This window comes from Micromys minutus (genome assembly GCF_963924665.1).
Source record: "Micromys minutus genome assembly, chromosome: 8".
NCBI classification, from domain to species: domain Eukaryota; kingdom Metazoa; phylum Chordata; class Mammalia; order Rodentia; family Muridae; genus Micromys; species Micromys minutus.
In genome coordinates this window covers 31,168,119-31,180,984 of record NC_137977.1, presented here as the reverse complement: position 1 = coordinate 31,180,984, position 12,866 = coordinate 31,168,119, and the positions used below count along the sequence as shown (strand labels likewise).

Below are 12,866 nucleotides of genomic sequence, written 5' to 3'. Positions count from 1 at the left end.
GAGGGGCACCACAAAATGAGGAACTGTATGTAAGAGTCACAGAATTATTAAGGCTGAGGACCATTGTTAATAAGGTACCTGTTAGGGGGTAGGGTGAGGTATGGAAGCCAGTGGTAATCAACGGTTACTTTAAAAAAGTATTTCTTTATGTCTGCTTCAGCCCACAGTCTCTGGTAGCCCAGGTTCTTTCCCAGCTTTGGTATAGGAAAGACTATTCCAAAACAAAGTATGTAATTTGCAAAACACACACACACACACACACACACACAAACACACTCAAACATTCAGGGAAACATGCAAACGACTGTTTCTGATGTTGCAGTTCCTCAGGAGATTTTAATTTGACATAATCAATCTGCTCATTTGGGATAATTTGAGAAGACACATCTTTAACCCCTTCATTATCTCAGTGACAAGTTCAGTTGAGATTTGATGGTGTTTAGGCACTAGAAACGTGGGGAAGAGAATAGGGCAATGTGAAACTAAGAGTGAGGTAAAATTAATTCAAAAGAGATTAAAATGTGCAGAGGGCTATGGGCCTCAAGAACTTGGAGAAGTCATGGTGGCACTGACCGGAAGATGGGAGATTGACCAAAGGATAGCCTGGGAGAGAGGAAGTGGTTTATTGATCAGCAAACATATTGGTCAGGTCATCAAGACAATTGTACTCTTAGAGGTATAGTGAGATGAGGCATGTATTACCTTTGTTCTCAAGGAGTGGTTTCAAACATCTTTCAATCTTAAATTCTATAGTTCATTGACTTTGTGTGACTTATATTTAAGGGTAGTATTAGCCTGATGTTTCCCAAAAGATGTTGTTAGAAAGAAAAAAATTGTTCAGTGTCAAGGATCAAACTGATATCTGCCAAATAAATGTTCTTGGTGAGCATAATGTTTCTGGTTTTCCTTTAAAAATTATTTTTCTTCCTTTTAAAATAAAAGTAAAACTGAGCTGGGAGGTAGTGGTGCATGCCTTTAACCCCAGCACTCGAGAGGCAGAGGCAAGAGGATCTCTGAGTTCGAGGACAGCCTCATCAACAAGAGCGAGTTTGAGGACAGCGAAGGCTATGTGGAGAAGCTGTCTCAAAAATCAAAAACAGAACAAACAAAAGATGAAAACAACAACCCAAAATTAAGACTCTACAGACTAGTTATGATTTTCCAGTGACCTCCACTGCCCCTCATATCTTAAGTCTAACCATGTCACTCTTCCTCATTACATCCAGTCATAAAAGGTGTCTTTTGATGCCTGCTTTTTCGTCTTAGAGATGTAATTAGGGATGGGAAGTAGAAAGTAAAAAAAAAAAAAAATGCAGAGGTAAGTGAAAATTGACATTAAACAACATTGTGCAGAATAACCAAGCTGAGCAGAGGTCCAGGAAGCTGAAAAGCAAGATTGTCAAAACTTTTCATCCCAGCTGGAATTATTTTTACAGTCCGGCTAGTTATTGACAGACTGAGTGGCAGAAACTGTCTTTTTTTATATTCCGGAGGTTGTCTCAGGGAGTCGCAGTGCTGCACTGGACAGATATAAAGAAAGAAATTTTAAGTTCTTTCAAAGAAATGCATCGAGAAAGTCCAGAAGGACAGGAAGAGAAAAGACAAGGAGAAAGAGGTGCTGTCACGCTTCCCAGTGGCAACTGTGTTTGTCTAGATAAAACTGGTTCGTGTTTGTTTTGGTGAAAACAGGGTCTCACTATGTAGCTCCACTAATTTGGAACTCAGTATGTAGATCAGGTTGGGTTTGATCTCAGAGATCTACCTGCCTCTGTTTTCCCAGTGTCAGGATTAAAGACTTGAGCCCAAACACTCAGCCATAAGGCTTGTACACTATCACTTCTCTGGAAGCAATGAGAAAGTTTAAAATCAGTAAACTGTAGCAAATGCATTTAAGAAACTGTTTTTTCATTCATGACTCTCCCTGGCCCTCCTGACATGGTCTCCCACGTTCACTCCCACAGGAATGACTTGCTGATGGTCTGCCGACAGCTGAATATGGAAGAGTCAGTGGCTGAGATCATGAACCAACTGGGCACAGATGAAAACGGGAAGATTTCCTTCCAGGACTTCACAAGATGCCACACGCAGCTTGTTAGAGAAATCAGGAAGGAGGAGGTCGACCTTTTTATGACATCAGACAAGTCCAGTAGAAAGAAGCTGAGGGAAAGAATCACCTCTTGGCCCACAAGCAGTGACAACAGTCTGGGTAGGTGTGACCAAGTGTCAGTGTGATTGTGCCCCTTTGTCCCTGCTACATTATGTCCAAGTGGTTGCCCCTGTGCCCTTCCTCTCACCTAGACTTCCCTCCTGGTGAAAGATTCTCTCCAATGGCTTCTTGCTTCCTAGCTTTTTTTTCTCTCCAAGATCAATTCTTACATGTCACAGCTGTACTAATCCTTTTAAATATCTCTGGAGAACCATGTGTGGTATCAAAGATCTGTAATCCCAGAGGAAGGGAGATTGTGAACTTGAGTCCAGTCTGGATTATACAGTAAGAGCTTGGGAGGGTCTAACTTGCCAGTAGTCCCAGAAGCTGCTGAGTGCTTAATGTAGACATAGCTAAAATTCATTTATTTTTATACATAATCTCCTCCTTTTATGAATGCTACACAATTTCTTCTGATACAAGATAAACCATTAAAAGTTCTGAAGGATTTTGATAGTTACTGTACATGGGTGATTTTTTTTTTTTAAAAGAATTTCTTACACATACTTTAGAGTACTCAACTATAGATATATTTTAAAATTTATTTAATTTTATTTTATGTACATTGGTGTGAAGGGATCAGATACCTGGAACTGTAGTTACAGACAGTTGTGAGCTGCCAAGTAAGTGCTGGGAACTGAACCTCGGGTCCTTTGGAAGAGCAGCCAGCAGTCTAACCAGCGAGACATCTTGCCAGACTCATCTATTATATATTTTTTAAATGTTTGAAATCTTACACAACTAAAAAGCAAAGAGATGCCTTAAAATGTTGATGGAACAAAGGAGCAAGAAAAATATCTAAATGTTCTACTTATATCTTGTTTTTAGAGCAGGTTGGTCTCAAACTCACAGAGATCGACCTGAATACTTCAGTTAAAAATATGTCCCACCATACCTGGCCCTTCAGGAATTTTTTTAAACCTGGAAACTGTCTCCTAGATGATTTTTCAGTTTCATGCTTTGGTATGTATGAATCAATGGAGAATGCCAATTCATGTTGAAATTCCATTAGTTGTTTCAGTTAGGAAGTTTTGTAGTGCCACACCACACAGACCGCAGTGGGAGACACACCTAGACCAGTGTTGCTGACAGTGTGTCCTGGCAGTTTTTTATTTTTGTTTTTGTGTTTGATTGTTTGGTTTTCATCTTGACCAAAGCTAGAAATCTGGTAAGAGAAACCTCATCTGACAAAATCCCCTTCATCAGATTGCCAATAAGCAAGTCTGGGGGGGGGGAATTTTCTTGATTAATGATAGATGTCGGAGGGTCTACCTCACTGGTGGCAGTGCCACCCGTGGGCATCTGGTCCTGGACAGTGTAAGAAAGCAAACTGAGCAAGCCTTGGGGAAGTAAGACAGTATGCAGTGTTCTCTATGTCTCTGTTTCAGTTTCTGCCTCAGGTTCCTGTCTTGAGTCTCCTCTGTGACTTTCTTCCATGATGGATTGCATGTAAACTCTAAGATGAATTAGGCTTTTTCCTCCCCAAATTACTTTTGGCCATGTTCTTTATCATGGCAACAGAAAACAAACTAGGCCATAGTGGAATCATTACAGCATTATTATTTAGTCACGGAAACAACAAAACTGTCATATTCCAACCAATATGGATTACACTGTGGCTCCAAAGGCTGTGTATGTGCTCTCAACAAAATTTGTACACACTTTATTTTGAAATATTTTTCTTAACATTAAAGTAATACATGTTCATTATAGAAAATGATGTAAGGGAAGGTAAATAAAAAATAAGATTCCTTTTAACATCACAGTACAGGAATAATAAACAGTGACACATTTGATATTTTGGCTTCTGAAGTCTTACTTAGTTTCTGTCTCTCCATCTTTGTCTGTCTCTCATTGTCTCTTGCACTGTCTTCTCGACTATGTCTTTCTGTCTGTAGTTTGTTTATTCATTGTGCTAATTTTCCTGCCTTCCTTCCTTCCTTCCTTCCTTCCTTCCTTCCTTCCTTCCTTCCTCCCTTCTGTCCTTCCTTCCCTTTGCTTGGTATCTTAAAAGATTTTTCTTTCACATTCTTTCACAATGTACAATGATTGCCTAATACAAAATGACACTGAATAAATATTAAATTATAGAATAAAATTACTTCATTCTACCTAGCTTACTTTTTTTCTTTTTTCTTTTAGGAACATAGATTCCTTGTATAAATACAAGTATGTATTTATGCACTCTAAATGTATGTGTCCTGGGAGTTAAGCCAGGAAATATCCCAATAGTTTAATGCAGTAGAGTCATTAAAACAATGGGTAAATATATTTTTAATCTGAATGTGAGTATTATAAGGTCTTTTATTTGGTTCTGTTCTGTTTTCTAAGACACAATCTCACCGTGTAGCCTTGGCTCTCCTAGAACACACCATGTACACCAAGCTGGCCTCAAACATACAGTAACTGACTCTGCCCAGTGCCAGGGTTTATGCCACCAGAGCAAACTAACATTTTTCTAATCTGTATGTAGCAGAAGCTCATGCAAATTCCAAATGGGGATGTTGAAAAGAATTGATGGTAACATCACATTGGTTTTATCCCACTAAATTGCCTCAACCAGAGGGAAAAAAAGCTGAAAAAGAATTGTCTTTCAGCCTTTGATATAAATGCATGTTCTTGAAAGAGAAGAGGTGACTAAAAAGAGATGAATCACATCACATATCATGAGTTCAGAAAAACAAAACAAACAAATAATCAAACAAACCAAACAGAAGCTGTGAAACCCCCTACCAGTTTGTTCTGGTCCTTCTTGATTCAGTCTAAGTGTGAATTTTTTTTTTTAATTTGAGGTGCCAACATAACACTCTACACATCACTTCAATTTGCTGTGTCTCTCTTTTCCCCAAGTGTAAAATGGGGACAAATATTATTTTCAGAGAGTGAGTTAATGCACATGTTCAACCAGCAATGGCTGGTTCAAGGAGAGAACTGAATGTAAGCATATTGGGCCGTTGTGCATTACTTTTGATGAAATATTGAGACAAGACAGCTTTATAAAGGGAGTAGTTTATTTAGATCACAGTTCTGAAGGTTCAAGTGCTTGCATCTGGGAATGTTCTTAGGTATTTTCATTTGGCCTCATGATTATAAACATGTGCATTTTAGTGATATGCGTGTATGTATGTATGTATGTATGTATACATATATATTCCCCCCGTGGGGTCTAGAATAAGGTATTCCTGAATCTAGAATAATGTATTCCTGAATCACTCACAGACATCCCAACTTGAATGCAATAAAATATAATAACTTCATTTGCCTCTACATGCTTTCTGTAAAGCCTATTCCTCCTAAAGGTATCATGATTTAGAAAATATTCGAGTCCACGGAATTTCTTGTCTACTTCTTTTCTCAAGCTTGAAAGTCCCATTGACGACTCCTCCTCTGTCTTTTTAGATTTTATTTTTATTGTTTTAGGTGTATAAGTGTTTTACATGCATGCACATCTGTGCACCACATGTGTGCCTGGTACCCAGGGAGATGATGAGCCTTCATATCGATACTGGGAATCGAACCTGGATCCTTTGTAAGAACCACAAGTGCTCTTAACCACTGTGCCAATTTTCCAGCCACCCACTGAGTCTTTTGACAAGTTTCAGAACCTTTACTCTCCTGCACCATGACGTGTAAATGACTACTATATCTATAAGTGCCTATAAGGATAACCTAAAGCGCCTCCCTGCTTCTTTCCTACGCCCAACATTTTGCTCTCTGCTCTGAATTCATAGTTGTCTTTTGGCCTTGTGAGAACATGTTTATATTGGGTCCATGTCTTTAATGTTCTGTGTGCTCCTTATGGCCACAAATCCAATGTCCTTACCATAGTCTGGCCCATGCTTGCTATTCTGGTTTGATCTTGGTGACTCCAAGTTGGTCTTGGTGACTTACACTGAATAGTCTGCTTTGGCTTTCCTGCTATTATCCCAATTCATCAAACTCAGCCAGCTCCTCTGACCTAAAACTATGCTTTCTGCAACCCTCTTGTAGCACAATTTTTTTTTTCTGTTATTCAGAGTTCAGCTTACTGATGGGCTATCCAGACAGCCTTTCTCAAGCTAACCTGCCTCCCCTCGTTTATGTTTTCAGCTTTCTCTCCCACTAACTGCACAACCACTTGCCCTTATTTGGCACTACAGTATGCAACTACTTGAACATGTCATTACCTATCCCCTGGATATAGTGAAGCCTCTGTGAGAGCACTTTTGACCCTGACTATCTCTTTTGCTCCAACACGTCGGCATTGCAGCATTTAATAATGGCTATTAATTTAATAGGATCTAAAATTCTTTAGAAAGCAAGCCTCCGGGTGCGTCTACAAGGCTGAATGTGGTTAGAACCATCCCATGGCAGCTTGGAGTTCTGCCCTGAATAAAAAAGATAAAACAAGCTGAGTACCATAGCATCCATTTCTCTCTACTGCCTGGTTATAGAGACAGTGTGATCAGCTGCCTCAAGTCCCTGACACACCTTCCTGCTATGATAAGCTGCATCCTCAAATTGTGAGACAAAAGTAAACCCTGCTTTTCTTTCTTTATTTGTTTTTAGATACTTTGTCACAACAATAAGACAGGGAAATAATAAGGCATTTAGAAGAGTCCTGGATCGTGGGAGATGCTTGATGTGGAGATGTTAAGTGAATGAGTATATGCCAGCTACACTATGAGCATGGTCCTTCAGGGATGCACAGAAGTGCAGTGCATAGTTTCAGATGCTAACAAATCCACAGTCTAATTGTAGAGGAAAGAATAGCATGAAAAATTCAATTACCGAGCTGTAGTTTGAGCTCAGCATCCTACACATTCTATAGGGACAGAGCTACATCCGTCTTAGCAATGGTGCTCAGATGACAAAACATGGAGACACTGCACTTAGTTAGTCTGTAACCAGAGCTGAAGATACTGTGAACGTGAACTTTAAGAAAATGCAGGGATTTCTACCTGTGGCTATAAAGATAGAGAAAAATAGAATGTTGGGCTGTCGTGAGAAAAGCCTAAGAAAAGCTTGAGTTTTATGATTTACTGTCAGTGAAACTTCATTGTTGGCTCTGACATTTCCCAGCACATCCACAGCAGGGAGTCGACTTGGCAGAAAAAGAACTGTCAAAACATTACATGCTCAACTTGGAAGAGGAATTTCAATAGATTCGTTTATCCCAAGTGTTTCCCCTGGAATAGTGATTTCAAGGGGTGATCATAAATATTATGAGAAGAAAGGATCCCTTTGTTGAAGAATTCAAAAAGTTTGGGTTAAAGCAGATTAATAGTTGGGTTTTTTTTTTTTTTCTTCTGCAAGATGTTTCAGAACTTTAATGTGCTAAATGCTCCTTGGAACTTCTCCTGGAGAGGAATAAAATACATCACAGTTTCCTGGCTTAATTGACCATAGATTTATATATATATATATATATATATATATATACTCACAGAGCATTCTCTGCTCAAATATACTTTGGGGGGGAAATTTGTGTATCAGAACAACTAGGAATTACTACATTTTCATATTCATTTAAAGTCATCTTAAAAATAATATCATTACCAACAGGGATCAGTGGTATAGTTTGACAGTTATAGTTATGACAACAACAAATGGTTAAAATTACTAATATTTGCTGCGTGCACCAGATGACTTTTCAGCGATTGACTTGTATTATGTACTTAAAAAATACCAAGTCACCACTGAGTTCCTCTGTGACTCACAGTGGGCGCCTAATTGTTCTGATTTTCATTTTACTTCCTTAAGTCTAAACTTAGAATGTAAACTTGTGTGTTATAGTATGGCTGGGAAGAGTTGGTAAGATACCACCTGTAAAGCACCTATGCAGTGCTTACTGATAGTAGGCTTTCAATAAGTGAGAATTCCCACAATGATTATCACTGTAGGCTTCTCCTCTCTTAGAGGACGGAAGAAGCTCTAAGCCAAGCGAAGTGTGAAGAACATTGAGAAGTTGTCTGTTGAGAGAGATGATTCTTTGGGTCCTTAGCAACTTCAGTTTTAAGACTGGCACCTCATGGAGCTCAAGGTATCACTGAGCTCACTAGGTCACGGAGAATAAACTTTTGATCCTCCTACTTTTGCCTGTGAGTGTTGGTGTAATAAGTGGTTCTCACCATCCTCAGTTCCAGGTAATTGTAACATAAGACTCTAGACAACCAGAAAGCAAATTAGAATGAGCACTGCTGTCTAGTCAAATTGCAATGGCCACTCCAAGAAATTACAAGCGCATGGTTTCCAGGTTCTTGAAGAAAGATAGGCAGGCAATTTGTGTTAGCTCAAGCCCATTTATTCAGCAGCAGAGTGACTAGTCTGTTAGATGAGAACAGCTGAGTGTTCTGTATACTACTTGGATTTGCTTCTCCTCAGTATACAGTTAAAGGCTCTAGAACCTTTTTGGAAGGATGGAAGAAAGGCTGAAAGTGAAACTCTTGAGTATTTTAGTAAAGTTTCTCAGAGGAACCCCTTCATTCAAGGGCTTGGGGATCTGCAAACTGACTCAAGTCTGAACATTGATTCACTGGCTAAGATTCTTTTTTTGTTTTTTGTTTTTTTTTTTTTTGTTTTGTTTTTGTTTTTGTTTTTGTTTATATCTTTTTTAACAACTTTATTTTACAAAACAAAGATAAATGTATAGATTTTAATCATTTTTGCATAAAATTATACAATATGTTTTTGTCAGTACTTTTTTTCAGATTTTAAAATAATTTTTACATAATACTGTATGAATATATTTGTTAGTCAGTACTTGATTTTTTTAAAGGTTTGATAGTATGCACTGAAAACTTAATAGTTACAATGAGCATAAAGTACATGTAAAACAAAATGTAACATGGAAATAGTCAAAGTTTTCTTGTTGTATAAAGATTTTTTTGTTTTGTTTTGTTTTCTTTATTTCTTGGACTTCATACAGTCTGTGAGTTGTTTCTGGGGGAGTGCAAGCCTCTGGGGTTAGCATCCCATTATCAGTGACTGCATATTATGTCTGTTCTTTTGTGACTGGGTTATCTCACTCAGAATGATATTCTCTAGATGCAGCCATTTTCTTGAGAATTTGGTCAAGTCATTGTTTCTGGTGGCTGAGTAGTATTCCATTGTGTAAATGTACCACAATTTTTGTATCCATTCATCTTCTGAAGGACATCTGGGTTCTTTCCAGCTTCTGGCTATTATAAATAGAGCCGCTATGAACATTGTGGTGCATATATCTTTGTTGTGTACTAAGGTATATGCCCAAAAGTGGAATAGCTGGGTCTTCAGGTAGTATTATATCCAATTTTCTGAGGTATCGCCAGACTGATTTCCAGAGTGGTTGTATTAGTTTGCAACCCCACCAACAGTGGAGAAGGGTTCCTCTTTCTCCGTAACCTCTCCAGCATCTGTTGTCATCTGAGTTTTGGATCTTGGTCAATCTGACTGGTGTGAGGTGGAATCTCAGGGTTGTTTTGATTTGCATTTCCCTGATGGCTAAGGATGTTGAGCACTTCCTCAGATATTTCTCAGCCATTCGATATTCCTCAACTGAGAACGTTTTGTTTAGCTCTGTACCCCATTTTTAATAGGGTTATTTGATTCTCTGGTGTCTAGATTTTTGAGTTCCTTGTATACCTAAGATATTAGGCCTCTATCTGATGTGGAGTTGGTAAAAATCTATTTCCATTCTGTTGACTGCCGTTTTGTTTTCTTGACAATGTCCTTAGCCTTACAGAAACTTTGCAATCTCATTAAGTCCCATTTGTTAATATTTGACCTTAGAGCTTGCGCCATTGGTGTTTTGTTCAGAAAATTTTCTCCTGTGCCTATATGTTCTAAAGTTTTCCCTACTTTCTCATCTAATAGTTTCAGTGTATCTGGTTTAATGTGGAGATCTTTGATCCACTTACACTTGCGCTTTGTACAAGGAGATAAGAAAGGGTCTATTTTCATTCTTTTGCATGTTGAGTGCCAGTTGGACCAGCACCATTTGTTGAATAGGATGTCCTTTTTCCATTGAATGTTTATGGCTCCTTTGTCAAAAATCAGGTGACCATATATGTGAGGGCTCATTTCTGGATCTTCTATTCTATTCCATTGATCCACATGCCTATTTCTGTACCAGTACCATGAAGTTTTCAGCACAATTGCCTTGTAATATAGCTTGAGGTCAGGGATAGTGATTCCCGCAGATGTTTTCTTGTTGTTGAGGATGGATTTCGCTATTCTAGGTCTTTTGTTGTTCCATATGAAATTTCACATTGATCTTTCCAATTCCATGAAGAACTGTGTTGGAATTTTGATGGGGATTCCATTGAATCTGTAGATTGCTTTTGGAAGGATGGCCATTTTTAAAATGTTGATCTTTCCAATCCATGAGCATGGGAGATCTTTCCATTTTCTGAGATCATCCTCAATTTCCTTCTTTAGAGGTTTGAAGTTCTTGTCATACAGGTCCTTCACTTGGTTAGTTAGAGTCACACCAAGGTATTTCATAGTTTTTGTGACAATTGTGAAGGGTACCTTTTCCCTAATTTCTTTCTCCACATGTTTGTCCTTTGAGTATAGGAAGGCTACTGATTTGTTTGAGTTGATTTTTGTATCCAGCCACTTTGCTGAACTTGTTTATCAGCTGTAGGAGTTCTCTGGTGGAGTTTTTGGGGTCACTTAAGTACACTATCATGTCATCGGCAAAGAGTGATGTTTTTATCTCTTCCTTTCCGATTTGTATCCCCTTTATCTCCTTTTGCTGTCTAATTGCTCCAGCCAGGACTTCCAGTACTATGTTGAATAGGTAGGGGGAGAGTGGGCAGACTGGCTAAGATTCTTATCACTACAATTCAATGAAGCCTTTTGAAAATTTATTTGTGAAAATTTCTTCTTACAGAGATCAAGCAAAAACTTAGACTTCTTGTCGATTTCATTCCAAAAGATTATGAGTGATTAACTAACACCAAAGGGCCACACGCGCAATGCCATTGTAAGGATTCCTTCAACAGTGCAGTCTATAGTGCTAACCACCCTTCCTTTGCCCTGGGCTACTCATCCCTGCTGCTACCCACCTAGTCCCTGCTAATTTGGGGCCCAATTAAACCCATTGTATTTAATGCATCCAATTGAGCAGCAGCATCTCCCACCCGAAATTCTAGTGCAAGAGTGATAACAGTGCTTTCCAAATTGCCAATGCCCCTCACACCATTGTATGTCTTATAGCATTACTGAAAGGCATGTCTTCAGGGCTGTCTGATTGTGAAGGATTTGTTTTCTCACAGTATTGCAGGAATTTCTTGCTGTTGCTGATAGTTAAATAATGTCACAGAGATTTATTAATATTGCTATAAGCTGCTGAACTTGATCCCTGATCAGACTTTGGGCACTGGTACCACACCCAATCCCACAACACCCAGAGGAAGCCTGTGACCCAGGTGCTCTGATTTAATGGGCAGATCATGGAAACTGAACCTGTCCCATGACAGAGACACATTAAAACTAACAGAGAGTATGAACCAAATAGATTTGACAGATAGCTATAAGACATTTCATCCTAAAAACAAAGGAATATACCTTTTTCTCAGCAGCTCATGGTACCTTCTCCAAAACTGACCATGTAATCAGTCTCAAAACAGGCTTCAAAAGACACAAGAAGATTGAAATAATCCAACTCATCCTTTCACTTCACTGTGGACTAAGGCTTGTCTTTAATAACAACAAAAACACAGAAAAGCCATGTACACATGGAAGTTGAACAATGATCTACTCAATAATAACTCGGTAAAGGAAGAAGTAAAGAAAGAAATTAAAGATGATATAGAATTTAGTCAAAATAAAGGAAAAGATACCCAAACATATGGGACATAATAAAAAGCAGTGCTAAGAGGAAAACTCATAGCTCTGAGCGTCTCCAAAAACAAACTGGACAAAGCATGTGCTAGCAACTTGACAGCACACCTGAAAGCTTTAGAACAAAAAGAATCAAACGCACCCAAGAGGAGTAGACAGCAGTAAATAATCAAATTCAGAGCTGAAATTAACCAAGTAGAAACAAACAAACAAACAAACAAACAACAACTGTACAAAGAATCAACAAAACCAGGCATTGGTTCTTTGAAAAAAATCAACAAGATAGATAAACCCCTACCCAGACTAACCAGAAGACACAGGGACAATGACCAAATTAACAAAATCAGAGATGAAAGGAAGGCATAACAACAGAAACTGAGGAAATTCAAGAAATCATCAGATCCCACTAAAAAAGCCTATATCAATAAAACTAGAAAATCTATAGGAAATGGACAATTTTTCAGACAGATACTAGGTACCAAAATTAATTCAGGATCAGATAAACCATGTAAACAGTTCCATGGCCCCTAAACTAATGGAAGTAGTCATCGAAAGTCTCCCAACCAAAAAAAAAAAAAAAAAAAAAAAAAAAAAAAAAAAAAAAAAAAAGAAAGAAAGAAAGAAAGAAAAGAAAAACAAAAGAAAAATCCAAGGACCAGATGAATTTAGTGCAGAATTCTATCAGACCTTCAAAGTAGACCTAATACTAATACTCTTCAAAACTATTTCACAAGATACAAACAGAAGAAACACTACCCAATTTGTTCTATGAAGCCACAATTACACTTACACCTAAACCACAAAAGACCCAACAAAGAAATGGAACTTCAGAACAATCTCCCTTATGAACATA

The 12,866-nt window shown here is 38.3% G+C and overlaps 1 protein-coding gene across 1 annotated transcript in view; it reads left to right on the top strand.

The window, feature by feature from the left end:
* Positions 1 to 12,866, top strand: part of MCC (MCC regulator of WNT signaling pathway) — a gene marked incomplete at its 5' end in the record, with an annotated part of 375,431 nt that overhangs the window by 54,686 nt on the left and 307,879 nt on the right. Inside the window, one exon of the mRNA XM_080920142.1 lies at positions 1,962 to 2,206. Coding sequence (XP_080776268.1) covers positions 1,962 to 2,206 — 245 coding nt within the window. The remainder of the gene's footprint in view (positions 1 to 1,961; positions 2,207 to 12,866) is intronic.